This window comes from Python bivittatus, unplaced genomic scaffold (assembly GCF_059951505.1).
Source record: "Python bivittatus isolate LINGU-HERP-01145 unplaced genomic scaffold, Pbiv_v1 ctg000350_np1212, whole genome shotgun sequence".
Taxonomy (NCBI): Eukaryota; Metazoa; Chordata; class Lepidosauria; order Squamata; family Pythonidae; genus Python; species Python bivittatus.
The window spans coordinates 22854476-22873017 of NW_028277074.1; the positions used below are offsets into that span (position 1 = coordinate 22854476).

At 36.9% G+C, this 18542-nt stretch overlaps 1 protein-coding gene across 1 annotated transcript; it reads left to right on the forward strand.

Moving 5' to 3' along the window:
- The first annotated feature begins 33 nt into the window (after positions 1–33).
- Positions 34–15286, forward strand: NDUFV3 (NADH:ubiquinone oxidoreductase subunit V3). Its single transcript, XM_025170930.2, has 4 exons — positions 34–186; positions 2188–2278; positions 7979–8650; positions 15084–15286. Exons 1-4 carry the CDS (start codon positions 139–141, stop codon positions 15248–15250), a joined length of 978 nt encoding a protein of 325 aa, XP_025026698.1. The 5' UTR covers positions 34–138; the 3' UTR covers positions 15251–15286.
- Positions 15287–18542: the final 3256 nt, after the last annotated feature.

Below are 18542 nucleotides of genomic sequence, written 5' to 3' on the forward strand. Positions count from 1 at the left end.
GCCACTCCTAAGCAGCAGAAACGCCTTCCACGTGATCGGCGTATTTGCCTCGGGACAGCCGTTGCGGAAGGAAGGTAGGGTGGGAACCTTTTATTTGCGGCCAAAGGAGAGCACGGAACAATTTTGGGTGGTGCCAAGATGGCGGTCTTTCTGTTAATCGGCTGCGGTCGTGTCGCGGCGTTTAAGGTAACGGAGGGTCGGGCTCATTGAGGAGTTGTTTATGGATTAAGTTTTCCTGTTGGGTTTCCGTCTGTAGCCAGAGAGATGAGCAATTGCTCCGACCTATGTCTGTGCCAGTAATTAGGTTTACTCTCGGTCTAGATTTGACCTGAAGTTTCCAGGTGGTATAAGTTGATTCGGGACATCTACTTGGACTTTATTTGGCTGGTTCCCAAATAAAGAAGTGTAGATTACACCCGGGTATCATTCTCCAGTCTGCAGCGCGAGGAATATAGTCTTAGCGCATAAAAACACAATCAAGGTTTCTAGTATTCTACGGCAACGACTGTTATCTCATAAGCTATCCTGAATCTCAGTCTACTTCATCAAATACATGGAGAATAGTTCTGATAAAAAGTTAAATAAGCATACACTTGGGGCGGGGGAGATAAAGGAAAAGAGCAATGGTGGCAGGAAAGATAGGGACCGAGAAACAGCGTTGTAGAGAACATGTTGTTATTAAGATCTCATAAGCAGTACGCTGAGATCTTGAGTTCAGTTCTGGATAGAGTGAATTTTATTTCGGTTTACAGCTCCCTGAAAGATGCCTGAAATAAGAGATTTCATACAGCACCAGTAAGAAGTATTTCTCTGCTTGAGATTCCGGGGAGCTGTTGGCAATCAGAATAGATAAGACTGACGAAAGAAATCTTTTAATCATTTTAGCAAACCCCCCTCCCCTCCTTAATCAGCGCCGTAGTGTTTTTATGTTTAGTGTCATCCAAATTTTCTCTCTGACAATTTACTTCTTATTCAAGGGTGGACCAGTTATACTTTCTGATGGGATATGAAGGTATACCTGATGTTGCTTGGTTTCTTGCAAAGAGTTATGGGCTGGGTGGACTTGAACTTGACTCATCAAGTCATTTCTTACCATCTTATGTAAAACTATATATCATGGGTAATCTGGTGTATAAATCACCAGGTTTAACTGTAGGACTTCTGAATACTGTATATGCTGTTATTTTATAAACTTGACTGCATTTCTTGAGTCCCTCAAATGTCTCCTAGCCCTAAATAAGCAGTTAAGAAATCTCTGTGGCTGTCTGTAGCAATATAGGTAAATAAAATCTCATCTCATAGAACAGAATATATGTTGAACTGTGGAGTCCGGGATGCTCTCTGAGCTTGGTTGTTTACTTGCAGACATTACATTACCCGACTAGGTAACATCATCAGCGTGCTGATGAAATGTCTACAAGCAAACAATCAAACTCAGAGAGCACCAAGGACTCCACAAAATCTCATCTTTCCACTAGCTGTATATATAGCATTGATGGCACATGTAGGAAGCTTTTTTCTATGTTCACATTCTTTTACCTCCTGTGTTGCAGCTTTCCAATTATTCCCAGGCAGCTTAGAAATACCTGTTAATAAAACTCAGGCTTTATTTTAATAGAAATTATAGACTGTATGAAGAATATGACTTTAAACAGTGGACAATCTTTTTTATAATCTAGTGCTTAGCCCTTTTTTAAGTTCTTGCAATAATTTAAATATTTATGAATTGCACATTTGAAATAAGAAACACTTATTTGAAAATAAGCAAATTATTCTTATTTCTGTGTAAAAATGGCCAAAGAAATTACAGGTAATGAATTGCCTAGGCATCTAAACTTTTGATGTGGTTGCCTGGGAATCTGAAAAAAAAATCAAAACCATAAGTAATTAAATACAGTATTGGAGAGAGAATATGTAGTTTAATATTTCTAAATGTATTTGCATATTCTGCTTTATTAATAATGTGCAACAAATGTATTGTGTATAACAACAAAACTTTCTTCTAAATGAAAATAAGATTTCAGAATTTTTCACAAGGAATTCCCATGGGAACTATTTTATTACCACTTTTGTATGTACATGTTACTGATCTGTGGTTACATGAATGTATGCTTTACATATTCATGAAAAGAATATGGCTAATTAAAAAACAAATTGTTCATCAGGTACCTTTCCTAATTCTTATAGGCTTTATCACTGCAAGCATGGGGGCTACGAAGTCTGCCTTCTATTTATCTCTGCACCAAACCAGATGATTCTGAAAAAGGCTCCCCAAAAGGTAAGACCATTTACAATAACTATTGCCAAGAAAAACATTTAATATTGAAGCAATATTTGTTTAATTAAGCAATTGCTATTTTTAATGTTTTGTAGAATATCAAGATTCAAAGCTGTTGAGTGGGTTTTGTTATAGTGTGAATGTTCTCGGAGGAGCTATCGCAAAAGAATTATGTCTAAAATAGAAGTGAAATGCAATTGCTTTGCCATCCCATAAACCATATGGGAAAGTCCATTCAATGGACAGAAAAAGAGTCACCCACATTCATTCATATATTTTTTTCTCTCTCTCTCCCCCCAGCCCCCCACATACACACACATATTAACTGGCTCATTTCCTCATCCTTGCAATTCTACTCTCACCCTTTTTTTCCCTCCTGCCTGCTACCTCCTGTTCTTAGGTCTGACTCTGTACAGGAATTAATCTTTAAGCAAATTTCCCAGTGGTATCAATGAAAGCTTTTTAAAACACTAATTGATAGATATGTGTAAATACTTTGTTTTTAAACTAATACTACAAGCTCTCATGAGATCAAATCAGTGACAGTAAATAAATTCTATCTGTTCAGTAACTATCAGATCATTAAAGTCACATAACAAGAACACAAGCTATGAATCTCTGATGTCATACACATGAGAGCTGATATCTAACCAAAATCTTCATGTTTCATGAGCCTCTAAACTAGCTTTACCCAATGTGATGACCTCCAGATGTGTTGGGATTGCAATTCCATGCCAATTGTGAATGCTAGGAGTTATATCCCCAACACATATGGAGGGGTACTTAATTTTTTTTAAAGAAAAGGACACAGATGGACACAAATGGTAAGTGAAGTGCAAGAAAACTGATTTGCTGAACATAGCTTAAATTTGTTATTATAATGGTGCTGTATAGCTGTATACAGATCCAGATTTGAAGGATAATTTGTGATTCAGAATATACATGGGTGCCCACTTAGCATCTATTGGGAATACCTTATAGGAGCTACATCTTTTCTTGGGTCCATATGACTGCCTTCTGCCACTGATGTTTCCTTTAAGGAACTCGCAAGAAGTGCTAAGTTCATGCCCATACATGCTCTTCTCAGGCATGCCCTTGAAAACTACCCAGAAGTTACAACTGGTCCAGAATACAGCAGCACACAGTGTTGGGTGCCTCTAGGTTTGCCCATGTTACACCCCTATTGTGCAAGCTGCACCGGCTTCCAGTTTCCTTCCAGGTGCAGTCAAAGTGCTGGTTATTACCTTTAAAGCCCTACATAGTACAGGATGAGGCTATTTGCAGAACTGCCTCTCCCTAAGGGTATCTGCCCATCCCACTAGATCGGATAGGATGGACATGCTTTAGGTCCCTTCCCTGAAATATTATCATCTAGTGGGACCTTGGAAGCATGCTTTTTCTATGACTGTCCCTACCTTATGGAACACACTCCCCCTGCTAATCTGGCAGGCACCCACCCTGTTAGCCTTCCAGAAGGCCACTAAAACCTGCTCTTTACCCAGGCACTGTGGTAGAGTGGTGGAGCTTGCAGAGGGTTGTTGGGGCACCCTAGGAGGTTGATTGAGGTGTGGGTTTCTAGTTTTTCATGTTCTTATGGTTTTAATAGTCTTATTGTTGTGAACTGCCCAGGGTTGTTTTAAGATGGGCAGCCATACAAATCTTTTTAAATAAATAAATCAGGGAATATAATACTTTAATTTGACTCCATATGAAATCATAGAAAGTTTGGAAGAATCTTACTTTACTGCATGCTACAGATGAATGAATGCTGTCTGGTGGAAATGACAATTTCTGAAAAAGCTACAATCAGAATGACTTTTAAAATATTTTTCTGCATGTATGCTAGCATTTTTCCTTAAGCAACCTAATAAAATTGCTTATTTTGTGCATCATGAACTATAATTTTCTATATGACAATTTCTAACAACTTTATATATATATATATATATATATATATATATATATATATATATATATATATATATATATTTCAAGAAGAAAATATTTATATCATTAGGGTTTCAAAACTTTTCTGTTTATAAATCAGAACTTGAGAACTTAAGTAGCTATGACCTTGGAATGAAAATATCTAGAGTAAAACATGATTTAATATTTAGTTTTCAAAAAATGCAGTATAATTGGTTTTCATGTAACGTGCCTTAAAATGTTTATTCTCTATTTATTGCAGTTTGATCATTAATACAACATAACGTCCATGATGTTATGTCCTGTACCTCTGTTTTATCTAACAGTCTTTTAAAGAAATTATTAAAACTTATACTGTCTGTATCAAACCAAGTTTGTCAGTTTGGCTTGAGTAACCTGAAAAAAAATGAAGGCACAGAGTGACCTAAAAAGCATTAGAATCTGGCTTTCGTGCGGTTCTCCAGTGCTTTAAAGTGGAAATAAAGAGGCAAAATTGTTTTGTGCTAAAAAAAACTTGTAAGCATCACTAATATGCACAGATACTGCTTTCCTGATACATTAAAAAGGCTCAACTAGTTTGTCACCTACTTTCTGAAAAAAAATCTAATATCTTTACTGTTTATTTCATTCTTGTGCTTTGCATCATTAAACAGCCTTGCATAAATTCCTCTGCATACCTGCTATCTATGATGATAAACATTATTCAGTCAGAGCTATTTTAATTGCACTTGAGTGTTATGGAAAGGGTTAAGTAGATAAAATTGTGGCACTCTCTGCTGAGATGTAACCAGTCTTTTAATAACTAATTATTTCCTGGTAAGTTATTTGGTAAATAAATGGAATAATCCTGCTGATGTATTTTGAAATACTATCCTCCTTACCCCAGACTTTAGTAATGGCCAGTGCTAATATTTCACATTAGTAACTTCATCCCTTTGCACAAGTGTGCACTTATCTGGCTCAGTACCAGGACTGGATGATTTGTTTATTAAATGTCTTTGAGCACTTTAGTTTGAGGCTCCTATTTAATGCACTTGGTACAAGTCAGAAAAGAATGTATTTTCCTAAATCTAAAACAACCATATAACTCCCTGATTTATGATCACATTTTCATTATCTCAATTGATTTAAAATACAGAGTGACATGAATAGTTTGAATATCAAGTGAGCTTAACAACTAGTCAAGGAATGCACTCAGTACACTGTACAGGAGGAATCTAGGACTAGAGAGAACAGTGTTGAGGAAACAGCGTTGACTCAACTAGTGTTTTAGCTCAAGACTAAAGTAAGAGGCCTCTTTTTGGAAGACGTTAGGCAATTAATGAAGTACAAGTTGCTGCAGGCCAACAGCCAAAGAGGAACAAAAATGGTATTGGTCGCATGGCTGTTTCCAGTAAGAGCTCTATGATGTTCTTTAAAATCGTAAGTCTAATTCCTTTTTCCCCATACATACAAACTAAAACCAAATTCTCACACACAGCAGATAAGGTAGCAGATATCCATTAGGCCTGGGTTCCTTGAAATTGCAGAAGGGAATTTGTTTACTGAATAGTTCTGTATAAAAACCAAATCATACAGAAAATTAATATTTTGGGGAAAACCTGAACTAGAACTACTTTCCCTGATTGCTAGATTTCTATATGCAGGAAATTTGTTTATAAAAATTAATTTAAAGGAAGCCTGAACCATCCTAATGACAAAATCCTGCTGAGGAGTGATTGGCGATCATGAAACATTTGAACATTCCACTTCTGTTAATTTATGGTTCGTGAATTTTTACTTGGATAGGCAACAATTTATTGCTTTAAATATGCTTTCCTAAAAGTAGCAACAAAATTCCCAAAATAAATAATTGCTATAACATATGTAGAAGGTTTTGTTTTCATTTTTGGAACTTCAGGTGTGTTTTATTTCACTGTTGAAACCCTCCTTTTAGCAAAATAAGATACACTGAAACCATGAAATATTAGTGGGAACATGTAGTGAGAAACTTTTCGACAAAACATTACAGGACACCTATATTTGAAAATGCTTTTTGAGGCCCCAGTCTTCTGCAGGATTAGCCCAACTGGAAAAGAAATTGCTTGGGTAGCAGTGTTTTTAAATATACCAATGAAACAGCATGTTGTTATCCCAATATTCAAGGAATTATGGGTACTCCTTCTAAAATATGCAGTCTGCAAAACATCTTGCACTGATCCATGCAAGGATTTCTAGGACCATTAAGATATTACATAAACAGCCTTTTTTGCTGTATACAGTACTCCTAATCCTTCTCATTCTTGAAAATTTAGCTTAGTAGAGCTAGTTTTCTTGCTCTGGGAAAGATGCATATTTATTTGTTATTAAATTTATATGCCACCTGACTCCCAATGACTCTGGGTGGCTCACAAGTAAAAATATATTTTTAAATACAATCAAAAACAAAAATACGAAATAAAAGATAGCAAGATGATAGCACTAGACTGGAATGGAAAAAAGTAATCCAAGAGGGCTTCATTCATCCTTGCGAACGGCCTGGGAGAAGAACCAGGTCTTCAAGCCCTTTCAGAATACCAGTAGGGTGGGGTCTGTCCACATCTCAAAGAGAACTTCATTCTAGAGGGCACATACTGCTACAGAGAAAGCTTACTTCTGGGGTTCTAATAGATGCCATTGTTTAATTGAAGGAACCCAAAGCGCTCCCACCCTGCCAGATCAAATTGGCCAGGCAGATATATGGGAGATAGGTAGTCTCTTAAGTAACCAGGCCCTATGTCTATATAATGAACACAGAATTTGTATTCCCAGAGTGTGTGAATGCTAGTAGTGAAGTTGTTTTTTCAAAGGTCCAGATGCATTCCTGAAGGATGAGTCTTTCAATGGCAGTTGGAAGACTCTCAGTATAAACAGGCAGGCTTTCTTGTATGCCCACTGCTGGCATATGGACACATGTTGCCTTCATCCCTGCTTCTCAGTGCTCAGAGGCATAAGATTAGTTACCATTGCAACAGACATCTGGACTATCAGGATTGGTTTAACTGAACCAAACAACTCTTTATGTTCAGAGGAGGTGAAAGCATTATAACAAGTACTCTTCATGGGCATATGCTTTGGGGAAAGACAATATAGCTTGTGTGGATTAAAGAAAACTCCTAAATTTTTTGCATGGTCTGAGCTTAGAAGTGCAAGTAATATATTTAAAAGATCAACTATAACTATATATCTGTATCTATATCTATCTAACTATATTTGAAAAAAACTTTTTTTAAATTTTCATGTAAAGATATTTGTTATATATGACAATTAGATTTGCAACAGATGATATTGTTGCTTACTGTAATTGAAGTAGTTGGATATTGCAATGTGAAATATGTATGTCAACATACAGTTGAGCTAATATGGAAGTGTTCAGTTATGGAGATTGGATCAGAGTGTGTCTGACACAATTTATAATCAGCCTGGTATATCAAGCTGATAATATGCTAATGTTCCTAGAAGAAACATTTGTAACAGAAGGATATATTTAAAAAATGCTTTATATGAAATCTAGCAGATATTTTTCTGAAGCAAGTGAATTTTATACCAGTTAATTTCACAAATCTGAATTATATATTATAGTAATAGCCTTGAAAGTATCTTTCCAGAAATTATAACCTCTTCTTTGCCAGCTGAGAAATTGAAATTAGCTAGCTGAAATTAGTACTGCAAGAGCGCACCCAGCTATTATCCTACCAAAATGGTGGTTGGTTTTCCTTTAAAAGCTGTCTCCTAATTCTTTCCCACAATTTACAGATAAGGGTGAGGTCATAACTAACAGTAAACCTGATGCAGCTGTAAAATTAACAGATGAAGATCTGAGAAAATTCTTGGCAAAGAAAACTTTGGTAATGTTTCCTCAGAAAGCACAGTTTCCTTTTGAGAGAGAGCCAGTTTTCTCTTCAACAGAAGGCTTAGGTAAGAAGTCAGCAGATGAAGAATCATTCTCTTCATCAAGTTCTGGATCAGACTCTAGCTCTGATTCTGAAGATGATGACTTCAAAGAAAAGCCACACAGACAAAAGGAACTCTGCTGGACAACTGATAACAAGCAGTTGGAATCAGATATTATGAAAACTGCTTCAAAACAAAGGCCTAAAGAAACATATTTAAAGAGCAAGAACTCAGGAATAGTGATTGCAGAAAGTCAAAAGCTGACAGAAGTTTTATCTGAACGCCTGGAAGTATCTCTCTCTAAAGCTGATCCACAGAGAACTCAGGTGGTACCTCCACAAAACATATCACAAAATCTGGGACAGGACAAAAGCATAACAAAGGAAGTGCAAAAAACTGAGATGCAAGACAGAATTTCTGAAGAGCCAGGGGCAGAAGTTTCAAGGGAAATAGTGCCAGTGATAGAAAGCACCCTGAAGGAGGAGATCATCCCAGAAGCAGGAGCTCAAATTGAAGAACAAAGCACTCCACAGGGTATCACTTTATCTTCTTCTGCATTAGTCCTGTTGGTTGAAAGGTTTATATAAGCAAATGTCTTACATTCTGACTTTCCTATTATTTGAAAAATATCTTGAATTTTTTTTTTCTGCTTTCCTAATGTACTTTCCCAAGAAGGCTTTTTCACATTACTGATGAACTGCTATACATTTTTGCAATTATATTCTCTGATTCTCCCATTAAGCTTTAAGGGTGCTAATGGAAGATTGGGGGGGGGGCAACATTCTGTTTCTACTACTTTCTCTTGTTTGAAGTATTAACGGAAGTTAGAATATTCAAAACTGAGATGACCAAGTGAAAATGTCTTCATAAAGGAAATGAGAATTTTGTCCTTGCTTGCTAAAGCACAAACTATAGACTTTTGAGTGACCTGTTTTTTAGGCTTTTCTTCTATCTGTCCACACTTGTTCATAGCCTTAATGTTGCTTTTCTGTTGGAACTTGCTATTTATGTAGTACTTTTCATTCTTTTTCACCCCTTCTTGCAGTTTTCTGATAGATACATAAATCAGTCCTGTAAGGAAGCAAGTTTACTTTGATCTCGTTGGGTTGTCAAGAAAACCAGTGTCTGTAGGTTAGCAAAGATGTTGCTTTTAGTGATTTAGTCATTATAATGCAGCGTTTGCACCAGATGCCTTTCCTTTTGGCTCTCTTGGTATCTGAATTTTAATTCTCCTTCACTCCTTTAATATTCTTTTTTAATATTTATTAAAGTTTTACATAGATTAAAAGCTAATTCAAAACTAAAAAAGATATACAAATAAAAAAGAAAAAGAAAGAAAAGGAAAGAAAAGAAAAACATATAAAAAGTGACTCCCCCCTCCCTCCAAACAAGTATAAATATTTGCAGTAACTTAGCTTCTCTAGTATTACTGGAAAAAAACCCTCCTCTTCCCATTTCTCATCCCTTAACAATAACCAAATTATAAAAAATTCATCAATCTTACTCAGCAACAGCATTATGAGTACCAGTAATGCTAACCTATATATTTTAACCTTATACAAATAAATTCATTATATATTTTGACTTATATCTTTCTCTAATAAGTAAAACATAAACATTTATCCCCATAGGCATAAAAAATACCAGTAATAGTAACATATATATCTTAAATCAAGTAGGTCCCTTTTACATTCTAACTTACAACTTTCTTTAACAAGTAGGACATAGAAAGTTTATCCCCATGTGAAAAAATCTTTAAATCCTCATCTTACAGTCCTGTTTAAAAAAAAAAAAAAAAGATTCCAATAATAACAACCCAAAATCACAACTTATACAATTTAACCCTGATCAAATAAGTCTACTTTGAACTCCTGTTTCTTCTTTTTAAGAGGCTTGATCTTCAGTCGCTTCTTCAAATAAAGTCTCACCTGATGATCTCTTACCGTTTTCTCCCTGTCTATATTCAGGAACAACTTCAGTAATTTAATACTTTCCTTCTGTGGATCCAAAATAAGATAACTCTCAGAGTCACTCTTCTGATTTATAATCTGGATGTCCCCTTTAATTGTTAAGACATCAATGAGCATAATTTGTAAGTCCAATGCAGCTTCTTTTTCCATGCCTTCCATATCTCTTTTATAGTTTGATAATTTTTTAAAGTCCATTTTAAGATCCCTATTCAAATCATCCTCAGCCTCTATTTTATCCAATAGAATCTTTTCTTCTTCTATAACCTCTGTTGGCTCCACTTTGAAAGTATCAGAAAATTTTAAAAATAGGTCTTGAACACATTGTTCCCAAGCTGTCTTAAATTCTTCTATAGTAAAAGAGTATTCCTCCATTATGTTAGTATCTTCTCCTTTAATTGCTCTCTGGTTCTCTCTAATTAACCTTCAAAGCCCAGTCTTATCTTTTGTTTATTTTCTGAGTCCAAACTTTCCCACAGTAAGGTTTCTTATAGTTAATTCCAACATCAACTGTATTTTTATAAAATTTAAAATGGTCCGTAAAAACTATTCTTTCAGATCCATCTGGCCCTTACAGTCAACATTCTAAACTCTCTTTTGCTGTTTCAAAAATTAATTTTTTCTTTTTAATCTTTAAACTTACTTGAAACTTCTTTCTTCAAGGATAGAAAGAAATTCTCTCGCTGTGCAGCAACTTGCCCTTCAGAAGTTCTTTAATTTACAAATAAATTGGTAAGTAGTTTCCAATTGTCAATTAAAAGAGGAAGTGTATGCAAATCTAGTGTCCTTTTGAAGGCTCTGTACTGCAACTTGGGCTCGATGTTTCTTGCTACTCCCAGAGCACTCAACCTGCTGGAGATTGCTAATTTACAATCTCTTCACAGGGAACCTCTGTGAGGAGTACTTGTGGGTGATCCAGTCATCTCCTTTGTCCAGAGATGGTTCCGAAGATCTGGATCCTTTGCCGGCTCCTCTTGTCCACTGTGGCTGTTAGCTCCACAAAAACTGAGCCATCTTCAATCCACCATTACTCCCCCGGAAGTCCCACCCCTTTAATATTCTTAAAATATTATCTTTAATCTCAAAAATATACCAATTAATTCCTAAAGCAAACATCATTTTCCCCATATTCTAAACACTTCCACTTAAAGCTTTCCCCGTCCAGACCTTGTTCTTTATTCTATATTTTTAATTATATAGTATGTATTCTTTAAAAATCAATATGCTTTTTAAAATCTCTTGTTTTCAATAATCCATCCATTTACAAACACAGAGAAAATAGTAGACATCACTTGCAATATGAATTGACAAATAAGAAACTTAAAATTCAACATGCATGTCAAACTGATAAATATCCTCAAAAGTTTTGAAGTATAATACACATACAAAAAAATCCCCAATTATTTGAGTTCCAGAAGGGGGCAGCAATGCCTAGAAAACTAATGATAGAACAGACATGCCCTGATTCTCTTTCAATTTAGTTTAGCTGGTCTAGAAAATTGGAACAGGAGATTAGAGGAGGTAAAATTTGAAACTTCTAAAGGTAGCTATGCATAGTAGTCTGTTAAGGTGTAATTGTATACAAGTTAAGTTACTGATAGCTTTGCTAGTGTAACTAAAAGCAATAGATAAATATTAATAGGCCAAGATTCAGCTGGAATTAAGCATTTTCAATTATTTCAGTGGAAGAAGCTTAAGCAATTACTAAATATTATATGTTAGACACCGAGGGGTAGCAAATCCAATATTTCCTGTATATTTACATTTATCTAAAATGTTTTAAGCACCTGTTAAAGGCAGAAATTATTGCAAAATAAATTCATTGTACTTTAAAAATATGCAGTTAATAAAAACAGATAACATTCACTCCAGACATTAAAATTTCCTATGTAGCCAGTATTAAAAATCAATCTGAGTACTTAGGCTATCAAGGAAAGTGTAACTTCAGCTAAGAATAATTGTAAGTTTCCATCCAGAATTCTGTTTCCTAACCATTAATACCTCTGTCTAACACTTAAGCCCAAAATGGAGTGACTCCACTCAGCAATTCCATATAGATCTTCAAAAAACATAGGGAGTAAGAGGGAACCATGCAGCACTGCATCAGAAGTCCCCCGGCATCAGTCTTATGAAACCAGTTACCTAAAGATGAGTAGAGCTACCACCATCACCACCAAAACTCTCGCTTAGAAAAACATACCTAAGATCAGATGAAATAATTAGTTCAGAAGACGCCATGGTCAGTCATACTGAAAACAACTGAGCCCAGAAAATCTAATAGGAACAAGCTGCCCAAATCCATCTTCCTCAAAGTACATCATCTACCCAGATAACAAAAGTTGTTTCCATCCCATAACCAGGAGTGAAGCCTAATTGGAGTGAACCTAAATAATCAGCAATATCTGAATCAATATCACCCTCTCCAATACTGTTTAATCTTTTTGGCTTATGTTGTTCTTTTCGATTCTCTTTTATTTTCTATATTTTGGATTATTATCCAGGCCTTAGAGCTTTGAGGTGGTATGATAGACTTTAAAATCACTGATTAATTTTAAAGCACCACTCCTTTGATAATTTATGATGAGGCAGAGGTAGAGACAACTAACATGTTGAGTGAAATGCTGAGCCATATAAATTAATGGTAAACGTGTTCTCCTTTTGAAAGTTGGAGATCCTTATTTAGTTTCATGTTACAATCAATGGGATGCCAATCAGTGACTGGATTCATACCATGCAAGTAATTATGTGGTTTGGTTGGTTGTAGCTTTGCACAATGTGTGAATGTATCACTGTGGTTTTCAAGCAGTGGTTTATGCTTGAGCTGTGTCCTGCCTTTATATTCCAGCAAGTATTCAAGGTGGCTAACAAAAAAAAAAAAAAACCAATTAAAAAGATTCTCAATCTCAACCTCCTTAGATGAAATGAAGTATAAACCAGGCCTTTATGGCTTGTTCAGCAAACAGCAGCTAAACAAATTATGGCTTAGTGTGATATATAAACTCAGCAAATGTTTTATGTCAATCCCAAGAGTTTTTTAAATAAAATTCCATTGAAGGGTAGACATATTTGTAGCTTTTGTAAAGTTAGAGGACAATTATGGTGATAGATAGTGTTTACCTGTCTGATGTAATAAACTCCATTGGAAAGATAGGTTCTGGATTCATAAACAGAATATGCATGTTTTGGCTAATGTAACATAAACAACTGAAGCTTCAGTTACGTGCATATCTTGTTTGGAAATGCTCCTACCATGTATTCTGGCTTATAACTGATTTTTAAAAAACCTAATGTACAGTGGTACCTCTACTTACGAACTTAATCCGTTCCGTGACTCTGATCGCAAGTTGAGTTGGTCGCAAGTCGAAATAAATTTTCCCATAAGGTTGAATGTAATTACCGTTAATCCCTTTCGGCGTCCGTGGACCACGCGTCAGGGATGGAAAAACGGCCACTGACCACACGGCAGGGCGGAAAAATGGCGCGGACCACGTGTCAAGGGCAGGAAAATGGCCACGGACCACGTGGAATGGGCGGAAAATGGCCGCGGACCACGTGGAACGGGTGGAAAAATTACCGCGGACCACGTGGCACGGGCGGAAAATGGCCGCGGACCATGTGGTAGGGCGGAAAAACACCGCGGACCACGTGGAACGGGTGGAAAATGGCCGCGGACCACGTGGAACGGGTGGGAAAATGGCCGCGGACCACGTGGAACGGGCGGAAAATGGCCGCGGATCCGGTTTGTAAGTCGATGCGAGTTCGTAAGTAGAGGTAAATTTTTGGGGCCGGAGCTGATCGTATCTCGAAAAATTAGTAAGTAGGGGCGTTCGTAAGTAGAGGTACCACTGTACTTGTAATTAATTGCAATTTAATACTGTATATTCAAATTCTCTTGAATATCGTTATGTTCTTTGTGTGAAATATGGGTATCATGTATTTCTTACTGAAATATAGCTTCCTTTATGAGGAGAAGCCACATGTTTCCTACACTCAAACGTGCGTGAGGGAAACCTTATTCCATTACAAAAACTGCCCTGTTCATTGACCAACATTTCACAGTCATAAGCCTATTTGGTAGCTTTTATGTCTAGAACCTCTTCTGTGTCACTGTGTTTTCCAGTTATAGTTTCCAGTTAAGTACTTTCTGGATAACTATTACCTCTAAAACTGTTTGGTTTTGTTCTGTCTTTCCTTTAAGCTGCGCTTCTTCCTGATCACTAACTTTTATTGTAGCAGTTCACTGCCATCATGTGTCATGTACCACCTCTCTTGTGGATGTCCTTTTCTTACTATCTTTTCCTTCAAAATTAAAGTGAAATCCCATTAATTCTGGGAGGTTTTTTAAAGGATCTACTTTTCTTGCTGCAACCACCAACCCCCTTTGTGGTTTACAAATCCTCCTTTAATCTTCTGAGATAATATGTCTAGATAGAACATGGCAAACATTTAGGATTGTACAGTTACTTTTTTAATGTTTCAAAAAAGAAATTATTTTTTATTAAATAACTTAAAATGGGCTATAAAGATGTTGATTTAATATTACAGTGTATCTATAATCTGTCAATATTTACCTTCCCCGGCACTATTATATTCATAACCCTGTTGTATGACACATAGAAGTTTCCCTAGGCATGGGCTCTGAGCTTCTTCACACCTGTTCTTCCACTTAGACCTCCCAAATCCCTCTTGCCTCAGTTCCTCCTGCCTCCAAATTGGGAGGGTGTACCCTGCAATACTTTGCTTTGATAGACAGTTCCAGTCATCACATATCCACCCTATTTACCCAAGCTTAGTATCATTCACAATTGGATGATATGTCTAAGCCTTGAAAGTAGCTATTTGTTTCTTTTAAAACTTACCAAGTTCCACCACCAATCATCATAGTTGATAGTAATAATTTTCAATGTTAGTAATAAATCTCCCTTTGTATCAAAATCTGATTTAGCTAGGAATATTGTTTTTGTTCTCTGGGTTTACAAGTATTTCTTTTCTCCCTATAGAGGCCAAGCCATCACCTGAAATTGTTGAAGAAACATATGACATTTCTACCTACAAGAACCTGCAGCATCATGAATATCAACCATTCACTTTTGTGGATTTTGATGTTTTGTTGTCAAAATTCAGGCTGCCTCAGCCATCTTCTGGGAGGTTATCTCCAAGACACTGAATTAATTGTGGAAACCAAATAAATTCTGGCAAAGTATTATGCTTGTGAGTGTTATAAATTAATTTTAGCATTGACTTCTCTTGCTAATATGAACTCGAAATAATTGCAGTTATTGCTGATTGTATGCCAAATTAGTACTAATATTTAATTATAACTTGATAATTCTCCCAGTTTGTGCTACTGTGTAGTGTCATAGCACACTGGTACTAAATATTATCTATATAATTCTAGTTTATAAAATTTATGCAGAGTACAAATTAGTTGGTATTGAATGGTGATGAGGTATTTTTAATCAGATTATAGTGTGTGTATTATTCTTACTAAAGATGCAGTTTCAGGGTTAGGGTTGGTGCTACTTGCTGAAAAATGTTATTTTCACCTGAAGTAATACAGTGGGGCAAAAAAGTATTTAGTCAGCCACCAATTGTGCAAGTTCTCCCACTTAAAAAGATGAGAGAGGCCTGTAATTTTCATCATAGGTATACCTCAACTATGAGAGACAAAATGGGGGGGGGGAAATCCAGAAAATCACATTGTCTGATGTTTAAAGAATTTATTTGGAAATCATGGTGGAAAATAAGTATTTGGTCACCTACAAACAAGCAAGATGTCTGGCTCTCACAGACCTGTCACTACTTCTTTAAGAGGCTCCTCTGTCCTCCACTTGTTACCTATAGTAATGGCACCTGTTTGACCTTGTTATCAGTGTAAAAGACACCTGTCCACAACCTCAAACAGTCACACTCCAAACTCCACTATGGCCAAGACCAAAGAGCTGTTGAAGGACACCAGAAACAAAATTGTAGACCTGCACCAGGCTGGGAAGACTGAATCTGCAGTAGGCAAGCAGCTTGGTGTGAAGAAATCAACTGTGGGAGCAATAATTAGAAAATGGAAGACATACAAGACCACTGATAATCTCCCTCGATCTGGGCCTCCACGCAAGATCTCACCCTGTGGGGTCAAAATGATCACAAGAATGGTGAGCAAAAATCCCAGAACCACATGGGGGGACCTAGTGAATGACCTGCAGAGAGCTGGGACCAAAGTAACAAAGGCTACCATCAGTAACACACTATGCCGCCAGGGACTCAAATCTTGCAGTGCCAGACGCGTCCCCCTGCTTAAGCCAGTACATGTCCGGGCCTGTCTGAAGTTTGCTAGAGAGCATTTGGATGATCCAGAAGAGGATTGGGAGAATGTCATATGGTCAGATGAAACCAAAGTAAAATGTTTTGGTCTAAACTCAACTCGTCGTGTTTGGAGGAGAGAGAATGCTGAGTTGCATCCAAAGAACACCATACCTACTGTGAAGCATGGGGGTGGAAACATCATGCTTTGGGGCTGTTTTTCTGCAAAGGGACCAGGACAACTGATCCATGTAAAGGAAAGAATGAATGGGGCCATGTATCGTGAGATTTTGAGTGAACACCTCCTTCCATCAGCAAGGGCACTGAAGATGAAATGTGGCTGGGTCTTTCAGCATGACAATGATCCCAAACACACCGCCCGGGCAACGAAGGAGTGGCTTCGTAAGAAGCATTTCAAGGTCCTGGAGTGGCCTAGCCAGTCTCCAGATCTCAACCCCATGGAAAACCTTTGGAGGGAGTTGAAAGTCCGTGTTGCCCAGCGACAGCCCCAAAACATCACTGCTCTAGAGGAGATCTGCATGGAGGAATGGGCCAAAATACCAGCAACAGTGTGTGAAAACCTTGTGAAGACTTACAGAAAACGTTTGACCTCTGTCATTGCCAACAAAGGATATATAACAAAGTATTGAGATGAACTTTTGATATTGACCAAATACTTATTTTCCACCATGATTTGCAAATAAATTCTTTAAAAATCAGACAATGTGATTTTCTGGATTTTTTCCCCCATTTTGTCTCTCATAGTTGAGGTATACCTATGATGAAAATTACAGGCCTCTCTCATCTTTTTAAGTGGGAGAACTTGCACAATTGGTGGCTGACTAAATACTTTTTTGCCCCACTGTACATAATGAATAATGTTATTATAAGAGGTACAGAAATAATTGTGTTAATGTTTGTGAAAACCTGATTTTAAGTATGGATGAATGAGGATGGGTGGCCTGTGCTAAAGTCAAGAGAATTAGCATATAAATACTGTCCCCTTAATTTCTGTATGAGACTTAGCTTGACATAGAAAACTGTTTTAGAGATAAATATCCAAATTAAAGGTTTGAATAGAGGGTGTATTGACCACAGTCAGTTCTTTCCAAAATTTGCAACAAATGGAGCAACTCTTGCTAGGCAATTTTAAGAGCAGAATAGGCATTTCTAGGAAGAGTTGATTAGGTTTCCACTTTCCCAGATCAGGTAGAAATGAATTAGACAAGAAAAAGTCAGATTTGACAGATAGTTGAATGATAGATATGTGAAAAAAAGAGGGATTTATCTACTTTTGCCTCTTAGCACTGCTGGTATATCTCCTTAACATGTTGCCATTATGGCCCTAATTTTCCCACTCCTAACTTAGAGTAAACATAATTCTGGGCTCCTGAGATTAATTTTCAAACATGCTTCATAACTAGTTTTTTAAAAATAATTTTCTCTGCAGCAAATGAAAATGCATTTCTTTTGTGTGAGATAAGTGTGATTTTACAGCTGTGTTTCTTTTCAAGCTGAAATCTTAGTTCTGACTTTTTTTTTTGCTTAATTTCGTCTTCCTTGAAATAACTGAAATAGTGATAATTGTAATTGTTGTTGTTGTTCAGTTGTTAAGTTGTGTCCGACTCTTTGTGACCCCATGAACCACATTGCGCCAGGCCTTCCTGTCCTTCAGTGCCTCCCTGAGTTTGCTCAGTTTCATGCTCATTGCTTCAGTGATGCTATCTAACCATCTCATCCTCTGCTGTCCCCTTCTCCTTTTCCCTTCAATCTTTCCCAGCATCAGGGTCTTTTCCAAAGAGTCCTCTCTTCACATTAGGTTACCAAAGTACCTGAGCTTGAGCTTCAGTATCAATCCTTCCAATGAGCAGTCAGGGTTGATTTCCTTTAATATTGACTGGTTTGACCTCCTAGCAGTCCAGGGGACTCTTAGGAGTCTTCTCCAGCACCACAGTTCAAAGGCATCAATTCTTCAGCACTCAGCCTTCTTTATGGTCCAGCTCTCACAGCCATACATTACTACTGGGAAAACCATAGCTTTGATTATGCGGATCTTTGTCGGCAAGGTGATGTCTCTGCTTTTTAATATGCTATCTAGGTTTGCCATAGCTTTCCTCCCAAGGAGCAAGCATCTTTTAATTTCATGGCTGCAGTCTCCGTCT